The 19662-nt window shown below is 36.9% G+C and overlaps 1 protein-coding gene across 8 annotated transcripts in view; it reads left to right on the top strand.

Annotated features, from left to right (window-relative positions):
- YAP1 (Yes1 associated transcriptional regulator) overlaps window positions 1-19662 on the top strand; it is a 96995-nt gene that overhangs the window by 37509 nt on the left and 39824 nt on the right. For all 8 annotated transcript variants that reach the window (XM_074916651.1, XM_074916634.1, XM_074916642.1 and 5 more), the window contains exon 3: window positions 16826-16941. In XM_074916651.1, coding sequence (XP_074772752.1) covers window positions 16826-16941 — 116 coding nt within the window. The remainder of the gene's footprint in view (window positions 1-16825; window positions 16942-19662) is intronic.

Genomic DNA, 19662 nt, shown 5'->3' with positions numbered 1-19662 from the left:
TGTTTTCAGCTTAGTTTCTTTAGGATTCTGACATTGCCAGTCATTTCTTGTTGTCTCTCAATACAGAGGGTCTGTTCTCCTAGGTGTTTTGTGAACAGAAGTGACTGGGTAGGAAGTCTGGTGATTTCTCCCAGGAAGAAAAAACCGTAGCATGAGCCTCTCTGTTACTGGATATTGTTAAATCTTGAGAGTACTTAAACAGATTGAAATACCTAGTTAGTAGAGCTGTACGACTTGACTATTTCTGGAAGTACTTTTGACTCTTGGTAACATAATGAACTCAAAACAGCTGCAGAGGTGGGTTTGGCATCAAACACACTGATGGCTGAGTTTTAATTGGCTTCACCTGTCCAAACATATGGGTGATGGCACTGGAGGCAGAACTTGACACCTACGGCTATATAGAGCAAAGATCCTGGCTTGACTTCCAGGGTGGTAAGAAAGCTTTTTGAGCAATGCTGAGAATCAAAGTTTTGTTTGTAAAGTGATACGAAATTGTGGCCCCAAAATATGAACCCTCAAAAAGCTCCTTCTTCAGTATACAAAATTGATGCTACTTTCCCCTATATAGATCAACACTGAATCTGTTTCCTAGGAGTAGATGCTTTGAAGTGGCTAGAAGTTTCAGTGTATACACTACAGGTTAAATTTTTTATGTCTAAGAAAACCCTAAATAGTTGTGGCTGCCTGTGGATTGGTAGGTTTGAATTTATTGAAAATGGGGAGTGTATATAATCAACCATCTGAAATGTAACGATTGTTTTGCTGGGTATTCTAAGATATCTTCGTTACTGCTCAGGAGCTGGAAGGTACTACCAGTCTGAATCCTGATTAGCTGGCTTCATTTCAGTCTTCATTAAGAGGGTGTGACCTGTGGGTTCCAGTTGATTTAAATCCAGGGATGGGGCAAGTAAACATCACAAGAAAAAACTTTTTCCAGACCAAGGTAAACCAGTATGCATTTGTTTGTATTCTATGAAAAAGCAAACTTTTTTCCCTTTCAAGCTTTTGCTAAGGGGAGAGTGCATGCTGAAATTTTTTGAGTTTTCCAGAAGGAAATCAAATGTTTTAGGATGCTAGATTTTCAGGCTGCTCAAACAAGCAGAACTTCTTAGTGTTTTTGACTGTGTCTCCATAGAAATTCCTTCCTCCCCCACCACGTTCTTTCATATTTAGTTTCCATAACCAGTGCACTATTGTGAAGGAGGGGAAATACAGGGTAACTGCAGGGAAGCCAGCCAATCACTCCAGCATCAGAGCAGACTCCAGGACTTGTGGAGCTAACCTTTGTGACCTTCACAAGGGGCCTCTCCGAGGAGAGCCATTTTTCCTGCCTTGTAACGGTAAAGAAAAAACTTGGCAACTCCTTTGATCAGCAAAGCAAAAACAAGGAGAGCAAGAAGCAAATGGACAGCTTTGTGCACAAAACTGCTAAGTCAGTGCTGGCTTTCGCTGTGCTGAGAACAGCATTACCACCTTACATAGAATACATACACATTTCTGTAGGGTCTTGGGATATTTGTTGCATAGTTTTAGAAAATCATTCTGTTCAAAACTAAGGAAAAAATCTTAGTTGTTACCAGTTACGGTGAAGTGAAAGTGTTTCATCTAATAATTGCAATGTGAGACTGAGGGAACTTTTCCTTTCTTACTTTTTTTTGGGCAATATTTTCAAAAGAGAATGAATTGCACAACACTTTAAAATAGTTCTAGAATTGAGAAGTGGACATTTCTTGTATGCAGCTGGCATATTTTCTACTGTTAAACTTACTACTTTGCAACTTCTGATGATGTTTTTCTGTTTCTTAATTGATGCCTACAATGCAGATGCTTAACAGAAGGAGCAGTGGTTTTGCTTTTCAAATACATGAAGCTTTATTTGTAAAGATTTTACTTGTACAGTAAAAACTTGTACAGATTTAGAAGTAAACAATTGGGAAACTTCCTCACATTGGGATTTTTTTTTTTTTTTATCAGCTTTTAGCTTCTCCTTCATTATGTTCTTTTTTCTGTTTTTCAACTGCTTTCAACTATCTTCAAATACAGCTGTATCCTGTTATAGTTCCTAGCCTCTCTGATAAGTTGTGTTTCTCCTCTGTGATAGTTTTCTGCTCAACAAATTGAGTTAATTCTTCCACCTGAGCTGAAGTGCTCTGTATTCTTCCTCTGCCTGGGAGTAGGAGAGGTTTCATGTTTTTATTCAGTACTTCCTTGAATTCCAGTGAGAGTCTGCCACCCAGTTTAATCTCCCAGACCAATATATTTCTGTCCAGTGAACTCAACAGTTCGTTCATTCTCGGCAAGAATTCTTCCTGTGGTTTGTAAACTTGCAGATTTCAATCTCCCTTCTTGGCTACTTCAGCTTCTCTTCATGAAGCTTGGCTCCTTAGGAGATGTTGATATTACCAGATTGCCAGATTCCTCTGCAAGTCATGTTTCTTCTTATAGACTTCCACTATTTGCTTTCTTTTGATGTTTCATCCTGTCCCCTGCCACTCCCTAATTAATCACCTCTAGTACTGTGCTAAAGTGGTTTCACAATGCTTTTCTTCTTTCTTACATGACTGAAAATAAATACAGTTACAGAGCCAGCTAAACCATGTTTTCAGATCTGCATTGTTTTGGAGTGTAGTGCCCTTCAACTCAACTTTATGTAAGTGCAGAAATTTAAATGAATTTTACTGCTTCACAAAATATTTTCAGTAATTAAACAGTTTATTAGATCTTTGTACAGTTCTGGATAAGATGTAAATTAGTTTTCCATGGACTTGATTTACTTTTGTGCAAACCATTCTTCAGCAGCTTTCACCTGCAGGACATCTGTTACTGCAACATATATGGTGATTTTCAGATAAGATACTTAGCATCTGATGAAAGTATCAAGGGAACTGATTTGTTTGAAGTCCCTCATCACTGATGAATTTCTAAGTAAACTGTAGTAGAGCAACTCCATCAGCATATTCATTTGGCTTGTGTGTACTGATGGTGTGATATGGTCTCAGTGCAGTTTCTGTATTTAAGGTTCAAATCAACATCTGCCTACTACTTTCCCTGTTGAATGCATTGACAAAATCAGCAAAGAGCAGTTCCTGGCCTGCTTTGTGAGCAGGAGCTTCCAGGCCCTCCTCCTCCTCTCATGTGGAAGCAGTGTTGTGAGAAGCAGCTTCCAGCCAGCTCTGTGCATGCTCCAGCACAGAAGGTGATACTTGGCTGCTTGGATAATCCCTGTAGTAGAGTAGGTGAGTTACCAGGTGGACTGCTGGATTACAGGACTACTGAAGTCCATTTAGTTACTCAAGTAAGACTTCAGTCCTGAAGAGCTCAGAATATAAGTAGTCAAGTCAGAGATGAGGAGAAACAGAGCACAAAGAAATGAGACTCTTGAAATAGAGCTGCTCAACTCCAGGGCCTTGTCCACTTCCACAGTTTCATACTGGATATTTTGTCCATCTTCTGCAGCATGTTCTTTACCTTTGTTATGCTGTTCCATTTTGTTCTTCTTGATATACATTAAAATATAAGTAGGTTTCTTGTAGAGAAGAACATTATATTGTCAGATCTGTAACAGTCATTTTCAATTCTCATTTGAACGTAAGTATTCTGTAACAATTCTCTGAAGAAATAGATTTTTTAAAATATATTAAAAGGATGACAAGGTATCAGAGTGACTATAAGGTGTAACATGCCAGTTTATAGAACTAGAGTCACAGTATCTAGAAATAGATTTATTTCTTTTTAATGTACAGTTTACTTTTAAAAGGTTTTGAGATAAAGTTTAAAATTATGACCTGTGTAGTGATACAAACTGATTGCAGAATAAATTTTAAAGATAACGCTAAACAGTGCATGTTTGCTACTGAACTTTGAGTAGTAAATTCTGGAAGGAAGTTGCTTGGTAAGTACCTGGGATTATAAAGTGTTAAACCACAGCTCAGAAAGCATTAGCCAAGTGAATATTTACTTTTTTGATTTATTTAAGCCTCTCAGTTCAAAACCAAGAAACTGGGAGCTGAAGAGCAGAGTGGTTTGTTTCCTTCTTCTGTAGTTCTGAATAGAAAATTGATGTGAAAAAATGACATCTGTTTTAAAAAGTTTTCAATATGTGGTGACTAGAAGCAATTTATTCAGATCACTAAATACAGAATTTGTGAGAATGTTGAAAATTACTGGATCGGGGCAGACCAAAGTGATTATATTAACTCAGTGTTAGATTTTAGCAGGCTAATTGTGGATGTCTGTGAAGGACTGTTACTTACAAAAGGTATTGGGGGTTTCATTCTCCTCTCAATAGATCCTCCTGGTTTTGCCTGCAGGTACTGGTTTACATTTTCTGATTTGAAGATTGCCATCTAGATTACTGAGTTTAGAGGGCAAGAGTGGATATATTCCGGTTTGTAGTGACAGTGAGTCCCTGTGGCGAAGCCATTTTGTAACCATGTGGTTGTTTGCAGTTCACACAGCTTGTCCTGGCAGGTGTATATCTAGTAGCCTATATAAAGACTTTTGTGAGAAGTTGATATGGAATTGGGATGAATATTGTTCCATTTACTGTGTTCTCTAATTTATTGCTTAGAGTTCAGAAAAGTGTCCTGTTACTCAGCTGTTGAAGTTACTGATACGTGATAGTGTATATCACCACTTCTGGGATCGGTGGCAGTATGTCTTCCAGATACAGGTTATGAAGCTAATATGTTTTGTCTCTGGAATTCTATATGCTAGCTACTGAATGAGCCAAACCTAAGCAAATAGACAAAACCTGAACAGCCTTCAGAGCTTGTACTTAGAATTTTGTTTCAGTTGAAGGATTTAAAACAATTTTGGCCACCTGATTGGTGGGTGAAAATAGCCCTGTAGAATGGTGGTAAGAAAACTTGGCTATAGGAAGTCTTATCTTACAGAAGAGACTAAAGGAACTCAGTTTGTCAGTTTGTTCAAGAGTTCAGAATGACTTAATACTGATTGAAAAAAGATTTTTTACTGTCCAGGGAATTTCTAAAACAGTTTGCAAGTTTTGCAGGCAAAAAAAAGGAAAAGCTGGAAGCTGATGATGGCAGCATCTGGAACTGAAAGGGAGTAGAGGAAAGGGATGGGTCATACGGAAGTGCTGACTAATGGTCAGCAAATGCTGTAAGGGAGTTCTTGTATTAAGCGCTGGCCTCGCTTCCTAAAAGGAATATAAACCCCATACTAGTTAAGTATAAAGTTTGGGTTGGGGACATCTCCAAATTGAACTGTTAGAAAGTGGGGATGGTCTATGATGGAAGGAGAGCTTGGTTGTAATGATGTTCTTAGCCATTAAAAAAGACACACAGCTAAAATCTGGTGTGACCTGTATTGTGATTTCTTACATGGGTAAGATGTATTCATATCTTTATTGTATTAGAGAGGCCTGTTACTATAAGCATGATTTTAAATGCTAGACATATATTTTATGAGTGCCAATAAGTAAATTTAATGTTCTTTCCCCTTCTCCCACTGCAGCATCCCTTTTACCCCCCACCCCTCCAATGGCTGAATGTGCTATTTTCATAACTAGTAGATGAAGACTGCAAGGATTCTAAATTTGGAATTCATTTATACTAAGTTAAGGTGATAATTTTAAGTTATGTAGGATTTATTGGGAGCATCAACTCTTATCATAAATCTCCAGATGGGAAGTTAGAGATCTGTGACTTTTGTTTTATGATCTGTTCTGCATCTAAGGGTAGAGTTGAACAGTTTCTAAGTACACACACTTCACTACGTTTACTGATAAAACATGGTAGTTGCTAATTTTGTCAAAGACTAAACTGTTGCGTATCTCTAAATGAAACTTGTACTTTAAGAACGATTAGTAATTTAAGTGATGTGCTTTTAAATAAAGTCCTGTGCTGAACACATTTTATAATAATTAGTTTTAATTCCCTCTATATCAACAGATACCCAAAAAGCAAATCAAATGCATAAAAGCTGAGGTACTGGTATTCATTATGTTGATTTAATGGAATAAATTAAAACTTAAGACCTCTGTTAAAGAAGACATAGGTCTTTGTTTTATTGTTTCTAGAAAGAAGGTAGAGTTGGTTCTCCTGCAGATGATTTCACTGTCAAACTTTAAGTTTGTTACTTCCCCAAATTCTTAATAATAAAACAAAATTGAAATTGAAATTTGATAAATTCTGAAACTTGCAGTGAAGTTTGAGTTCAAATTTAGTTTTACTTTGCATTATTTATTTAACAATGGGCTTCTGAAATACTTTTTAAACTGGTGCTCTTTAAACTGTTGTTTGGTGAAGGGAAATGTAGAACCTGGAACCTGAAAATTCTTAGGTTGAAAACCTAAATAGGTAAATAAAAATAACTTTTCAAAGCATAGCCTCTAGACAATCTGTTGTATCTGGGTGCCGAGAAATCTGTTGCTTCTGGTGCACGGGAACTTGGGAAGTCTGACTCCAGGGGGTTCAAGCGTGGGGGATGAAAAAAGAATAATCTGCTGGCAAAAAACACGAGTATGCAAGATTGCCTAGAGTTGGTTGAGCAGGTAGCTCACAAGTACCAATTCAGGCAGCAACTTGCTGTTGGAAGATTTTCTTCTTTGTTTTACATGGTAATCTGCAAAGTCTTCAGGGACAAGAATAATTGCCTCCAACTTCAGCAGCATGTAGTGTTTGTCTGAATTGTAAAAGTAAAAAGCCGTTCCTGAGACATGGTCATAGGGAGGAGTCGAAAAGGGGTTAATAAAAACTTGTAATATAGGAAGTGGAAGTGAAAAAGGAAAAATCAAAACCATAAAAACCACGTAACTATAGAGAAAGGAAATAGGGGAGTTGTTTTTTTGCTTAGCTGTAGTCTCAAATGAGGGGAAAGATAGTCCATGACTGCTTGTATGACTAAAACTGAGCACATCTAAACAGATGATCAGTTTAAGATGTGAAATGTCAGTTCTGAAGCATACATTAAAAATAGTTGTCTGTATTAATGATTTGAATGGCAAGAAAAACAAATTCACTTGTTCTTTGTAGCAGAAAGCTATGCATTCATTTCCAGTAGGTCCTACCTAATTATTTCTTAGAATCATCTCATCCTGTCGAGGCCATCTGGGAGCAATCATTGTCCGAACACTCAAGCAACCAGTTTGAACTGCCCTCTGAGACTTCCTACTTAGAGTAATAAGGAAACAACCTAAAGAATCTTTTTATCTTAATATTTTGTTTTCCTTGGTGGTGGTTAGCCTCAGGGTTATTCAACAGGATTGCTAGGAACCCCCTTCAGATACTAAGGCAGCTGGCTATAGCAGCTTTTATTGCAGCATGCTTAGGCAAGCCTCTCCAACTTGAAAACCTTCAGGCAACCAAAAAAAGGGTATATAGAAAGGGGCGTAAAATTGCCTAGCTCCTGTTCATGCAAAGAGGCATTTGATTTCCCTCTTGCTTTCTTTGTCTCCTTTTACGAACCAACTGGGGAGAGAGAAATGTAATAGAATCTCAGAGATAAAAGGACAAGAAAGTGATAAAGGATTCTATGGCCCATCACTTCTGAAAATCATCTGCCCTTCCCTTAATAATGGGAAAGTTAGTGTTTGTGTAATCTTGTCTTTCGTTTTACAGAAGACAAAGTGATTGCATCTTGGGAAGGTCTTCTCTGTTTGCTAAGCAGGGGCATAGGAGGGTATCTGTAAAGTTAAACAAATCCAGTAATTTCATTTGAAATAGCAGAAGATTTGCCCTCCTTGGTGATATATCCCTTTTATTTAAATTAAGGAGAGAAAGAAAGGTGAGTTCTGAGTATGCTGAGTGACTTAGCCACAGGAAGCAAGCTTCTTAACTTTGGAGGCAGGGTGGAGAGAAGGGGGAGGTTTTCTTTAAATAAACCTTCTTTTTTGCTGTGGAACTGAGCGGGCAAGATTAAAATTAAATAAACCTGGTGATACAGAATGTGATCACAGCATTTAGTCCTTTATGGAGTTCGGGAAAGGGCTGAACTGATACAAGGACTCTAAGAATAAGGACTTCCTTTAGTCTCTGTAATACTGCTGTTTCTTACAGTTTTCAAAGTAACAGAAATAGCCCTGGAAATGAAAATGCCTTCATACTCTTTTTTCTTTTTTTTCTTTTCTTCTTTTTTTTTTTTTTTTTCTGAAACTCAGAAAATAATCTTACTTTATTTGAAAAATCCACAGAGGAATCCAAGAATCCTATTTTGAGAATCAATTTTAAATACATCTAAGTGTTGTAAGACTAGCCCTATTTTTCTAGATCAGGTCCTTGAGTGCAGAGCAGCATGAAGAACAGGAAGAAAGGGAATAATAAATGCAAAAATAAGCATGTTGTTGCTTCCATTTTTGCTTTAACAAATGGCAGTTGTTTCAAGAGTATATTGTAATAAAAATGGTGCTACCTTGGCAAACCTTTGAACAAGATATCATGCCTTCATCTCTTCTATTAGTTATGCATGTATGATTAGACTGCCTACTGCCCACCATCCATTTTAGCATGATACACTCTGAAGTGAGGACCTTTCTGTGAGTGCTTTCCTAAGAAGGGCAGTGCTGTTCTGCAACTTCAAAAGAGCAAGATGTTTACAGTCAGCACAGTAAGCTTAATACTGAGTCCCTGGTGAATGTGTTGCGCGCTGTCTGCATGCAGGGCAGAGCTAATGAAGGCTGCCTTTGAATACCTTAATGTTAAATGCTGTATTCTGTGTATCTGTAAAAACTCTTTATTTTGTGTATCAGTGTCCACGGCTTTATGGGTCATACTTCCAGTAATTTCTGGTAGCTCTTAGCATCTTGCACGCTGCAGCCACTTTAGGAATAAACTCCAGAGTGATTTGTGGAAGAACTTGCCTGACTCTTAGTGACTGTGTGCAAAATTAGACTTTTGTCAGAGACATTTAAATCGTTTAAGTTGCCCTTACTGCTTTGTTCTAGTTCAGATTCATTCAGACCATTAATTTGCTGAATGAATTTCTGCTGCCTAAGACTGTAATTATGTAGGATAGCATATATGGTTCTATTTCATTCTTTTGATTAAAGGGCTGGAGCTCTGACAGGCTGTCATCCCACCTGGTCAGTGGGTGGTTTGTGCCCACCATTCTCATACATTTTGCTTGTGTTCTGTCTCAGAGTTAATGAAATCACAGCTGTGGCACAACACATGATTGCACACTGAACAATTATATGTTAATTTTACAGTATGCTATTGCAACCTGAAATAAGGATGGAGCTGTCTATTGTCATATCAGCAGTATGCTCTCTGTCATCATATGCCTGGTATGGTTTGGTGAGGGCATCGTTCAGTAGCATAGATGGAGTAGTCTAACACAAGCTCTGTTTATTTAATGCATAAAGACCTGTCAAGCAGGTGAAAAAATATGGACAATTCAATCAAAACCACAGCCATATTATGTATTGCAGCAATATTCAGAAACTTTGTCTATGTTTCTATTTGTTTGAGGTAATTAGGGCATGCCTGGAGACATTGCTGTTCTTAGAGACAAACTGTGTTATAAATTTTAGGGTTTTTTTCTGACATTTTTGGGAAACAGATTAAGAATTTGGGAATTTTACTGCTGTGTGCTTTTATATATATTAGGCTCTAATAATCCTGAAACCTAAGGAAATACTTCTAGGTAATATGGAGAGGCCAAGTGGAAACACAGTGCTTTCCTCAAGCAATGGGTGGAATATCATCTCTCAGCAGATGAGATTTTCATTGCTGTATGACTAACAGCTTTTTCTTTTGTTGGATTTGTATTTACAAAGACAGCTGGAAAGTCCTTGAAGTATCTTGGGCCACTTTTAAGTGTGTGTCCTTGTCTAATAGTGGTGCAAATTTAGGGAAGTGTTTATGGAGGATTGAACTGGGGGCAGAGATGGTTGCTAACAGAGCTGTCTCATTTCTTCTTCAGGCTTTTCTCTTTACTGTTGCTGCTTGGAACTGAAATTTATGTCACCTCAATGTATTAATCCTACTTAAGGTATAAATCTGTGACTTTGTTACACCATTTGCAAAGAAATGTACTTCACTTTTAAGAGAGCAGTGCCTGATTAAAAATGGCCCATATAGCTGAAGACTTAATTTCATGTTGTAATCTTTACCAATTCTTGAGATCCCCCAAAGAGGGTAGAAAAAAGGTGCACAGAGAATGACACAGCTTCTACCCTCAGGCATAGCTGAATCTACTTCGTTGTGTGCAATATCCTAAGAGCATCATCAACCCAGAAATCTCTGCCTGCTACAGTCTGTTTTTTGAGAGTGGTAATCAGAGCAGTTCATGCTGAGGCTGTTTCTACACTAAACTTTTTCTTTCACCCCATTTCTAAACTGAACTGTGGAAAATTCACCTGTGGAGTCCTCTAGCCCATCTGCCATGTCAGACCGATCTTGGCCTTCTAGCTAGTGCCACCCTTCTTAGGAATTAGCATCCAGATCTGTTCTTGAATTAATAGTTACTGTCATTTTCAGAGCTGCTCTATAGTCAGACCACCATGTCTGTGATTCTCCTGTAGAGTTTATGCCACTACAGAAGTAGATATTCTGGTTTCTTCTCTGCCTGCTAGAATGATAGGTAGGTATCTTGTAGATAGCCTACACAGGACAAGTTTGTATGAGATTTGGCAAAGGGGGTAGTTTAAAGTTGATCTTTTTTTGTTTGTTTTTTTTTGAGACAATTTATGGTAGTTTCAAGAGCAGAAATAGGTTCTCCTGGCGCCACCAGGAGAACTTTCAGTGTAGTGATGTACTAACATGTACTGGTGATAGCTCTAAAATAGTTCTGTAATGGCACTTATGAGGAGACACTTACTCTGGTTATGATTCATTTAATCTTTAAAGTTCCTAGATGAAAAGAAATAAAAATGGAAAACCTTTCAGAAAGTCACGCGCCATGTGGATTGGGGAAACCAGCTGGTTAGGAATACAAAGGAAAAAATATGAAAGAATGGAATCTGTAGCTCAGTCATTTAAGGTAAAACAGAATCATAGGTGGCACACTTGTTGATGGAGCAGATCACATTTGGGATATAATGAACAGTTGAATTTCACACCAAGTTTAGAAAACAATTAGATTTAGCTACATTTATGCACTTGCTTCTATTACACAGAGATTTTCCTATCTGTCCCCAATACAAAAAGTAGACCATGCCGAGTCAATAGTTTTGGTAGATCTGTCACGATGTGGTCAGTGGTGTGTGTCTCAGTTTTTCTTTTAATAAAATAGGATTTCCAGTGAATTCCTAAAACATTCCCAAAAATCTGAAAACCAAAGTCCAAATTAGTCATCTCAGTTTCACTAGAGACTAGAAATAATTTTCTCACAGACATAAAATATAAGTCTTGTCTACATTGTAAAACACAAGCATTACTTTGTTGAGAGATGCTCATGTACTTTTTATTGTAATGCTTTTATACTGAAGAAAAACTTGTCTTTCTGAATGTTTGTGACCTTTTTTTTGAAATGTCCTTTCATGAAGAATCATGTCCAAACACAAAGAGAAGCAGCAGATGATTTATATTGTCTTGTTTGTATTCTTTTATGTATACATCAGACCTCTTTAGGTTTTTTGCTCTTGCAGAAATTTCATATAGTATGTTCATCTGCTACCTAAGATTAAAATATCTGTTCACTGTCTTTTGTTTTACTTCCTAATGCACATTTCTATTACACATTTTAGTAAAAAAAACCTGGCAATTTCTGACCTGCTTATCTTAATAGTATCTTCTCTGAGAAGATCTTTTCTTGTAAAAGGAAAGTTCTCGCTACAAATGACGGTGGCAGATGTGTACCGTATATAAGGTGACTTATGCTAATAAAGGTACAAAACAGGAAGAAAGAGTCATGGTTTTGTAATAACTGAGAATTCTGTTATATGAATGGAGTCCTCAACGTATGTTGAAAAGTGTACTATCAACAGGGACACTGTAGTTGCAGTGAATGCTGCAGAAGATCAAAACTGAGGGCCTCTTAGATAAGCCTTTCTCAAAGGATTTAGGTAATTTTTTCAGTGTCCTTTATGTGTTAGTTCATTTCTGACATGGCTTTCAGTAATGCAGTTCACGTCTTTTCAGTGCAGCAGCTGGAGTCCAAATGTGAAAGTGTATCAGAGTGCAAAGGCAGATCGCTCTTTTTAGGAATGGTTTTATTAGTATTAACATCTACAGGTTTTTTACATAAAAAGTAACAAAGATGATATTTTTTTGGTCTCTGGATCTCTCTTCAGGCATGTGATAGTGTTTAATGACAATAAAGATTTCTTTCCATTAGAAATTCTTAGTAACTGCAGAAACAGTCTTTGTGTGTGAAAATGAGAATATTTTAATTTTCTTTAAAGTTGTTCTTGTATGTAAATAATTTGTACATGACTGTAAAACTTGGGGATGGGTGGGATGAGGCAGCTTGATTCTCTTCATAATGCACAGCACTTTGAAAGTGATTTTTGGGGGAGGGTGGGGGGTGGTGTGGCTTAGAACAGTCACTCTTCTTGATACCAGAGTTGACATAAGTTTGCTGAGAAATGTTTAGCATGTTCTGGGTGTTTTAGCTGTGTTTTTTCTAAGGCCTGTTACCGTAGATCTATATTTATGGTACAGTCTACATTGATTTCCTTAGTTTATACAATATTGGTCTGATTTAACAAGGATTTGCTTCACCTAGACATAAATGAACAATAATAGTGTCATATGGCTAGATGCTGGATTTGAGAATTTATGAAGCAAAATGTCTTACATTCCTTGATTGTCCTAGAGATGTTGATCTTAATTTCAAGAACATTTACTCATTTTATTCTGTTCACGCAGCACAGAGCTGTGATTTTAGTTCATGAGTAGGTAGAATTTAAGTTTACTTTGATAGTGCTGTACTAAATATAATGGCTGATTTATAGGTCTCATTGATTTGGTATAATTTGTTAATATATTTTTTAAATTTTTGAGGTTGACAGTAGAACCATATCAGGATATGGCTCAGGTCATGCAAAATAGAAGAATGTAAGGATTGGGCCAGTTGTCATATAATGCAGCTACTGTGTAAAAAATCTGTTTAGTGCAGGGAAAGATAACGTAGTGCTGGTGTCAGAGTTCTTGTTATGTCCATTTAGACCTTTTCTACGCTGCTCCTTGAACAGGGAAAGAAAGACCTGTGAAGAATGTCCTTGTTTCCATACTGAACTTGATAATGAGAAACACAGTGTTTATAGTAAGTTACCCATGTGCACACACTGCAGATACTGAACAAAATGAAGACCTACATTCCTTCCTGTAGTACTAGGATTTATACAGTTCCTCCATATAAATGGGAATTTGCCCTCTTTGTATTCCATAAGTTGATGAGCATGATTTGGAAGTTGTGGGAAAAGAATGATGTGTTTTGGGTGGTTTCTTAGTATATAGCATTCAGAAACTCAGCATAATGGAGCAGGTAAGGTAGACATAAGGACTGTGGTTTGATGGAGGTTGAAGAGAAAGTTTTTGCTGGAAGGTGTGGGAGAAATGGATATGTAGGTCAGGAGGCCCAGAGCTGAGTGGGAGGGGACGAAGAGTTTGCCTTATTGAACCAGCATTATGATTACTATGACGTTCATGTGATCAGCTTGCTTACTTTGAGACTTTTCTTGTTCTTCTCTGCTCTAAGAAGTCTGGAGGTTGGAGTTTAGTTGGTCAAATAAGGAACATGCTGACTTTTCTCAAGTGATGTTCAGCTAGGGAAAAGTTGGAAGCTGCTGATGCCGAAATTAGTTAGCATGTTAACAACTCCATATGAACATTAACTATGCATTGCATGGTATGCTTAAGCAGTCTTGAGGAATCGATAATGCTGTCCTTGTGCTCAGAATTGGAGGTACTTTTAAAATTGCTTCTTCCACAATCCATTCATAAATCCCATATTCAGATATGTTTGGGAAAACTGATGAATGTTCTTTCAGCGTGTTCCTACAGTTAACTTCAAAATTAGTTCCGCAATGCAGTGAGACTATTTTCCTTCTGTTTCTTCTACATTCAAATAGCCTATAGAAACAAAAGCTATAAAATACATACCTTAGGTAGACATTTTATAAGTTCATAGTGTTACATGGATTTTTATAGGAGTGAAATGGAAATAAACGAATGTGTTATGGGTGCGGTGGTGTTTTCCTAGTTTCCACTGTACCCAGAAATGACTTGAGCAAATATAGCAAATCAGATAGAGAGGAGGAGTAGCACATGCTGGTACTGTAATCTAAACATAGAGTCGGTGAAGCAGTACGGTGCAGTGTTTTTACATCTGTATTATCTTTACCTGCTTTCATTGCTTTGCAAAATTGACCAGCAGAGAACTGAAAAGATGTTTTCCAGTATGAAGGTTTAACCAGGTGTATGTGTATATATATATGTATATATATGTATGTTGTGCCCTGTTTTATAAATAAATAGGCTAAAGAAGGAAATAAAGAAGTCTGTCTGTATGTGGCATGCTTTTCAGTAGAGCTGAATATTGGGAAACATACGCAACCACAGATGCAGTGTGCTTAATAGTACCTGTAATAAATGAGCTGTATTATGGAAACTAACACAGCAGCGACACACCAGTTTAATTAAGGCTGTAGTAACGGGAGTTTCCTGTACACAAGGGAAAACTAGCAATAGCTGCCACATGCAGACCAAGTAGAGCTTTGTTACTATTATATTTTTGTACAAAGTAACATTACTGTTTTGTGTCCCTGATACAATGTGTCTGTAACTCAGACCTGGAATTGTTTGTGTGCATGTTTAGAGAGGGTAAAATATACATATCACAAAGCAAAACTTTCAACAGCCACTTGATATCTTCTACCGTATAATGCAAAGTTCCTTCAATGATTAGAATGGGATAAATAATTCCACATACGTAATTATTTTGGTGACTACTGCCCTTTTTTGTGATCTTCTGAATTTGTATCCATTCTCACTTGTTTGGAATGAGAAAGTAGTTACAAAATTCAGTATTTTGAGGAAAAATGCCAACTTTTTAAATATCGAAGAACATGTTAAAACATAATAATTTAGTGGAGCATATTTTTATTAATTGGAGACAAGGTTTTTATTAGCGAGTTTCTAGGCATAGCAATCAGTTGCGTAGGGTAGGGAGGAAATATTTGTCCAGTTTGACCTATGATGAGGTTTTAATTTATGACCAGAGCTCTTGGATGTTGTGGTCATGCAAATACATAAACAAAGTTTGAGATTCTAGTGTCACTGTATTTGACCTAGTTATCTTACATTCCCTTCCTGAAGGAGAAAATAGACCTAATTCACCTTCAGTACATTCCTTAAATTGATCAAATTAATTACACTGTAACAGTGCTTATGTAGGTTCCTTTCTCACTGGTGGAGAGCAGGGTGACAAGGTCAGATGTCAGTGTCCACGAAGATGCTAGTGTTGAGGTGACAAATCTGAATTATTTATCCCTTTAGAATGTCTAAAATAATGCAGTACCAGCTCCTAAACATGAATATGCTTTAAAATAAGAGAAACTCTGAACTGGGAACAGTTGCTACACAATCGTTATTTGATCGTAACAAAAAGAATGAAAATTTACAGCCTGATTGATAGTTCAGTACATTGATCCCCATACAAAACACAATGCAAAACATGGGTACAAAGTGTAGGTGTGAGTTGGAGTACTTAGTTTTGAACTCAGATCACCATTTATATTGCAGTTTTAAATGTGGTTTTGCTGAAGTAAACGAAAATGGGCATTCCATGTAATCCAGAAAAAAAGTAATTTTAAGGATTATTAATGTAAGGAAAGAATGGTAGCAAGTTAATGATGTATTGGATTCTAATTGTTAACAGTACTCTTTGAATATGCGTTTTGATTGATACCAGTTTTAAATGAATCAATAACAAACTGCTGTCAACACTCAGTGTGTATTGGTAGTTTTGTCCACATGTTCTTGAATCAGTGGTGCTTAATGGCATCAAGATAACATTGATGCTTGTTATGAATAGCCTGCATTTGTTATTTATTAGCAAAACAGGCTAATCACATACTCAAAAGGTGGCATAATCATTTGTTACACTTTTGTATTTTTATTGAATTGAATACTTTTTTGAATTACAGTGCTGAATATACTTTTCTTTTTTTTTTCAAAAAAAGATTAATCTGAGCTCCCAAAGTTTTGTAATTAGGTTCTGCAGAGGACTAGCTGAGTTAGTTGACATTCCAGCTGTCCTTATCTTTTCACATGAAGTTGAAAGGCAGCTGCACATCACTTTCATATCACTTCTCTAGTGTGACTGGTTACTTAAATTACCACAGAGAGATTGTTCAGTTGTCAGTGGTGAGGGGAGTAGTCCATCAAATAATCTGAGGATGTGTTCTATGTACAGAAAGTTTGGAAATACTAATGATTACTCACTAACCAGTTCAATACAACTCCCTAGGCACTGAATATGAACTCATCATGCCAAATTACTGGACTGTGCTTTAGATTCCAGACGTTAACTGGCTTGGTTTGAAAGACTCTGAAGTCGCATTTTAAAATGACAAGTAACTAATCAGTGGGAAAAGAAAGAGAATGTTCAGTTCAAGGGTACAACATCTAGTTATGGTACAGCAGGCTAGATTACAATATTCATGTTGAGCCTTATCTCACCCTTGCTTTATCTCTGATCACTATAGCTATTTGTTGGGAAAGTGGTGGTGGCCAGAGTAAGGGTTTGAGAATCTGACATAACATGATGCTTGGAAAGAATCCAAACAATTCTTGCTTGGCTTTGAATGTGGCTGTTGTTGGCAGACTTAACCTTTTGTTGTTAAACTTTATGTGCTAGCAGGTCATTGTTGTGAATGCCTGACTGTCCTAACTTTCATTTTGTTTTGTCTTAGTCACATTGATCAAACAACAACATGGCAAGATCCTAGGAAGGCTATGCTTTCCCAGATGAATGTTACAGCTCCCACCAGTCCTTCTGTGCAGCAGAACATCATGAACTCGGCATCAGGTAAACAAAATTTGTATTTATGGAAAAGATCATACAAATAAAGATACTGATAGCAATTTTAATTGGGGGGAGGAGTCCAAATATCACAGTTGTCCTTCTAGTTATTCTGGTTTAAAACTTTAAATTTGTTGATGTGTGATGCATCAAGCAAGAGGCTGATGCTTCAAGTAAGAGAATTTGTGTAATATTTATGATGTCAACAGAAAATGCCCTGTAGTTATTTGGTTTGTGTTTTTATTTTTTCCAATGGATGACTCCAGCATTTGAAGAAGCAGAATTTTTGTCTAATTTCTTCTGACTGAAAATGCTGTTAAACTGAAGAAGAGCAGAATTTCCATTAAATTAATGTCAATTTACATTAAAGCTGTTGTGCTTCTGCAGTATTCTTCTGCCTCCTCTTGCTCACTTAGTAAACTTGGTATACTCCCATTCATTTACATTTCCTACATTTGATAAGAACATCTCTTTTTTTCCAATCTTCCCTAAATGAATAAAGCAAACACCTGGAATATCGTGTTCAGAAGCAGTCACATTTTGGTTTACCTCTTATTTTGCTATCATTTCCAAAATCTCGTATATGATGCATTATTCCTCTAGCTGAGGAAGACTGATATCTTTTCCTGGAATATAGAATTGTTTTTCAGGTGGTGGGGGGACTGTCACTAGACAGCAATGAAGTGTGCTTGTTCTTGCTATAGCGTCTGCTGTATGCTTTCAGAGCTCTCTTGTCCAGATGATGCAGAGAGCAAGCAGACAAATTTGGTGCCATATTAGTTTGACTGCTGCACTCTTCCCTGTGCTTTGTCACCTTCTGTCTGTCCCTGTGGTTCATGTTTTATTTATTTTCTCACAGTCTGATTGTATTTTGTATATGTCTGCTGTTCCTGTATTTCACAAAGGTTATTCTGGTGCTGCTTTTTGTTGTCCGTTTAGACAGCTTTGTTTCATGCTGCAATTCATATGCTGCAGACAATACCAAAAGATTAACAGGCGTGACCAAACTGTGCTGTTCATGACCAAGTATTAGAGGGGAAGCTAATCAAACTTTTTGCTGGCTAGGCTAGGAGATTGGGTTATCCTGAAACAAATGAGAGTCCTGTTCATGTTCAGGAAGTCATGATTCAGAGGTCTCAGGCTCTGATGTGAAAATACAATATCTGATTATCTTTTCTGTAAATATATCCCAGGAAACCTGCAGTAATAGAGATGACGTTTTTACAGGGACACTTCTGAAGAACAGAGAATAGGAGAAAGGAAGCAATTCCCTTGCTCTATCTTGCCTTCTGGCTTATCTAATTTTTTTACTAAAACTTGATGCTTGCTGTTTTGAATATTGACATAAACTCTGTATTTTAAGATAACTCCTCAAACCTTCCACTGTACCAAGAATTAACAGGAAAAATATTGACAGTGAAGTAGGATTCATTTTATGTACTTAGAAATGAAGGGTCCTTAGCAAAAAAAATAAACTGATTAGTCGTAAGGTGTAAAAGCTCAAAGAGAATCTAGCAGTCAGTACACAAGCATGATTTTTCTTTTAAATCAAGAATTTACATGTGATTGATGTAAATGTGTGAGCAGTATTTCTGCATTGATATTGTTGCTCATAAGTGGGTTGTCTTGTGACTTGAGAAAGTACTTAATAGATTACAAGTTCACTGAACATTTATTTTTAATTTCACAGGTGATACTGTATTGAATATGAACTGAAAGTCTTGTAAAGTTTTTTTCCCCTAGTGCTCTGAATTTGATAAAGTGCAGGAAGAAATCAGAACTTCTGTGTATATTGAATTACGTGTTTACGTGGCATTGCCTTTTTTAAGCTTAAAACAGTTGAGGTAGTATGACTTGGAACTGACTCTTTGGATGCACCTGCCTACCCTTAACTTACTTGCATTTAACAAAAGTTTGTTTTGAATTAAATAATACTGAACCTGCATTTATTGGATATGATCCTGTACCTGATACCTGATTTGGCAAATCTTTATGTACTAACTTTAATATTTTTTTTTTTGTTGTTTTAAACTATATTGTTGTGTATTTGTTTTAACCAAAGTCTCTTATATCTGCTTCTGTTACTTTTTACTACTGAGTTCATGGTAACTTACGCTTCCTTGGTGGCCTTGTAGAGAATCTTGGAGAGAAATGGAAAAATCAAGTAACTATGTACCACTTTAGCACAGTGGAACTTAAATCTGAGTGCTAATGTCATAAATATAAGACTCCTTAATGTTCTAATTTGGATATTCATCCTCAAAAACTGGGAAATAAAATTGAGACCTTTAAGACAGAAGTTCTCTGTTATGAAATGTTGCTGGCAATGAAACATGCCTCAGTGCTTTGAGAGCCTTTCATGGAAGACACGGGAAAAACCAAGTGGAAGTATTATGACAGCTGGAGGTCACTGACTTGCAAAAAAACGTCAAAATGCCACAAGGGAGAATGTTTTCCTTTCTGTACGTTCATTCTTGTATACCACTTGTTAATTGTAGCCCTTAATCAGAAGTTACTGTCCCAAGTTTTAGTGTATTTGATTACTGACTACCATAGGAGCATGTGAGTAAAGTTGCTGAGATAAAATGCAAGATTTTTAGTCTTGAAAGCCATTAGAAGCTTTAGCCATTTATACAGAATTAGAATTCTAACTAGAATTAAGAACAGGAAAACAAACTGAAGCGGGAGAGAGAGAAGAGAACTTGGAAAGGTGCTGTCTGCATATTG

Source organism: Athene noctua, chromosome 1, assembly GCF_965140245.1.
Source record: "Athene noctua chromosome 1, bAthNoc1.hap1.1, whole genome shotgun sequence".
Classification (NCBI taxonomy): domain Eukaryota; kingdom Metazoa; phylum Chordata; class Aves; order Strigiformes; family Strigidae; genus Athene; species Athene noctua.
This window is presented reverse-complemented; position numbering and strand designations above follow the sequence as displayed.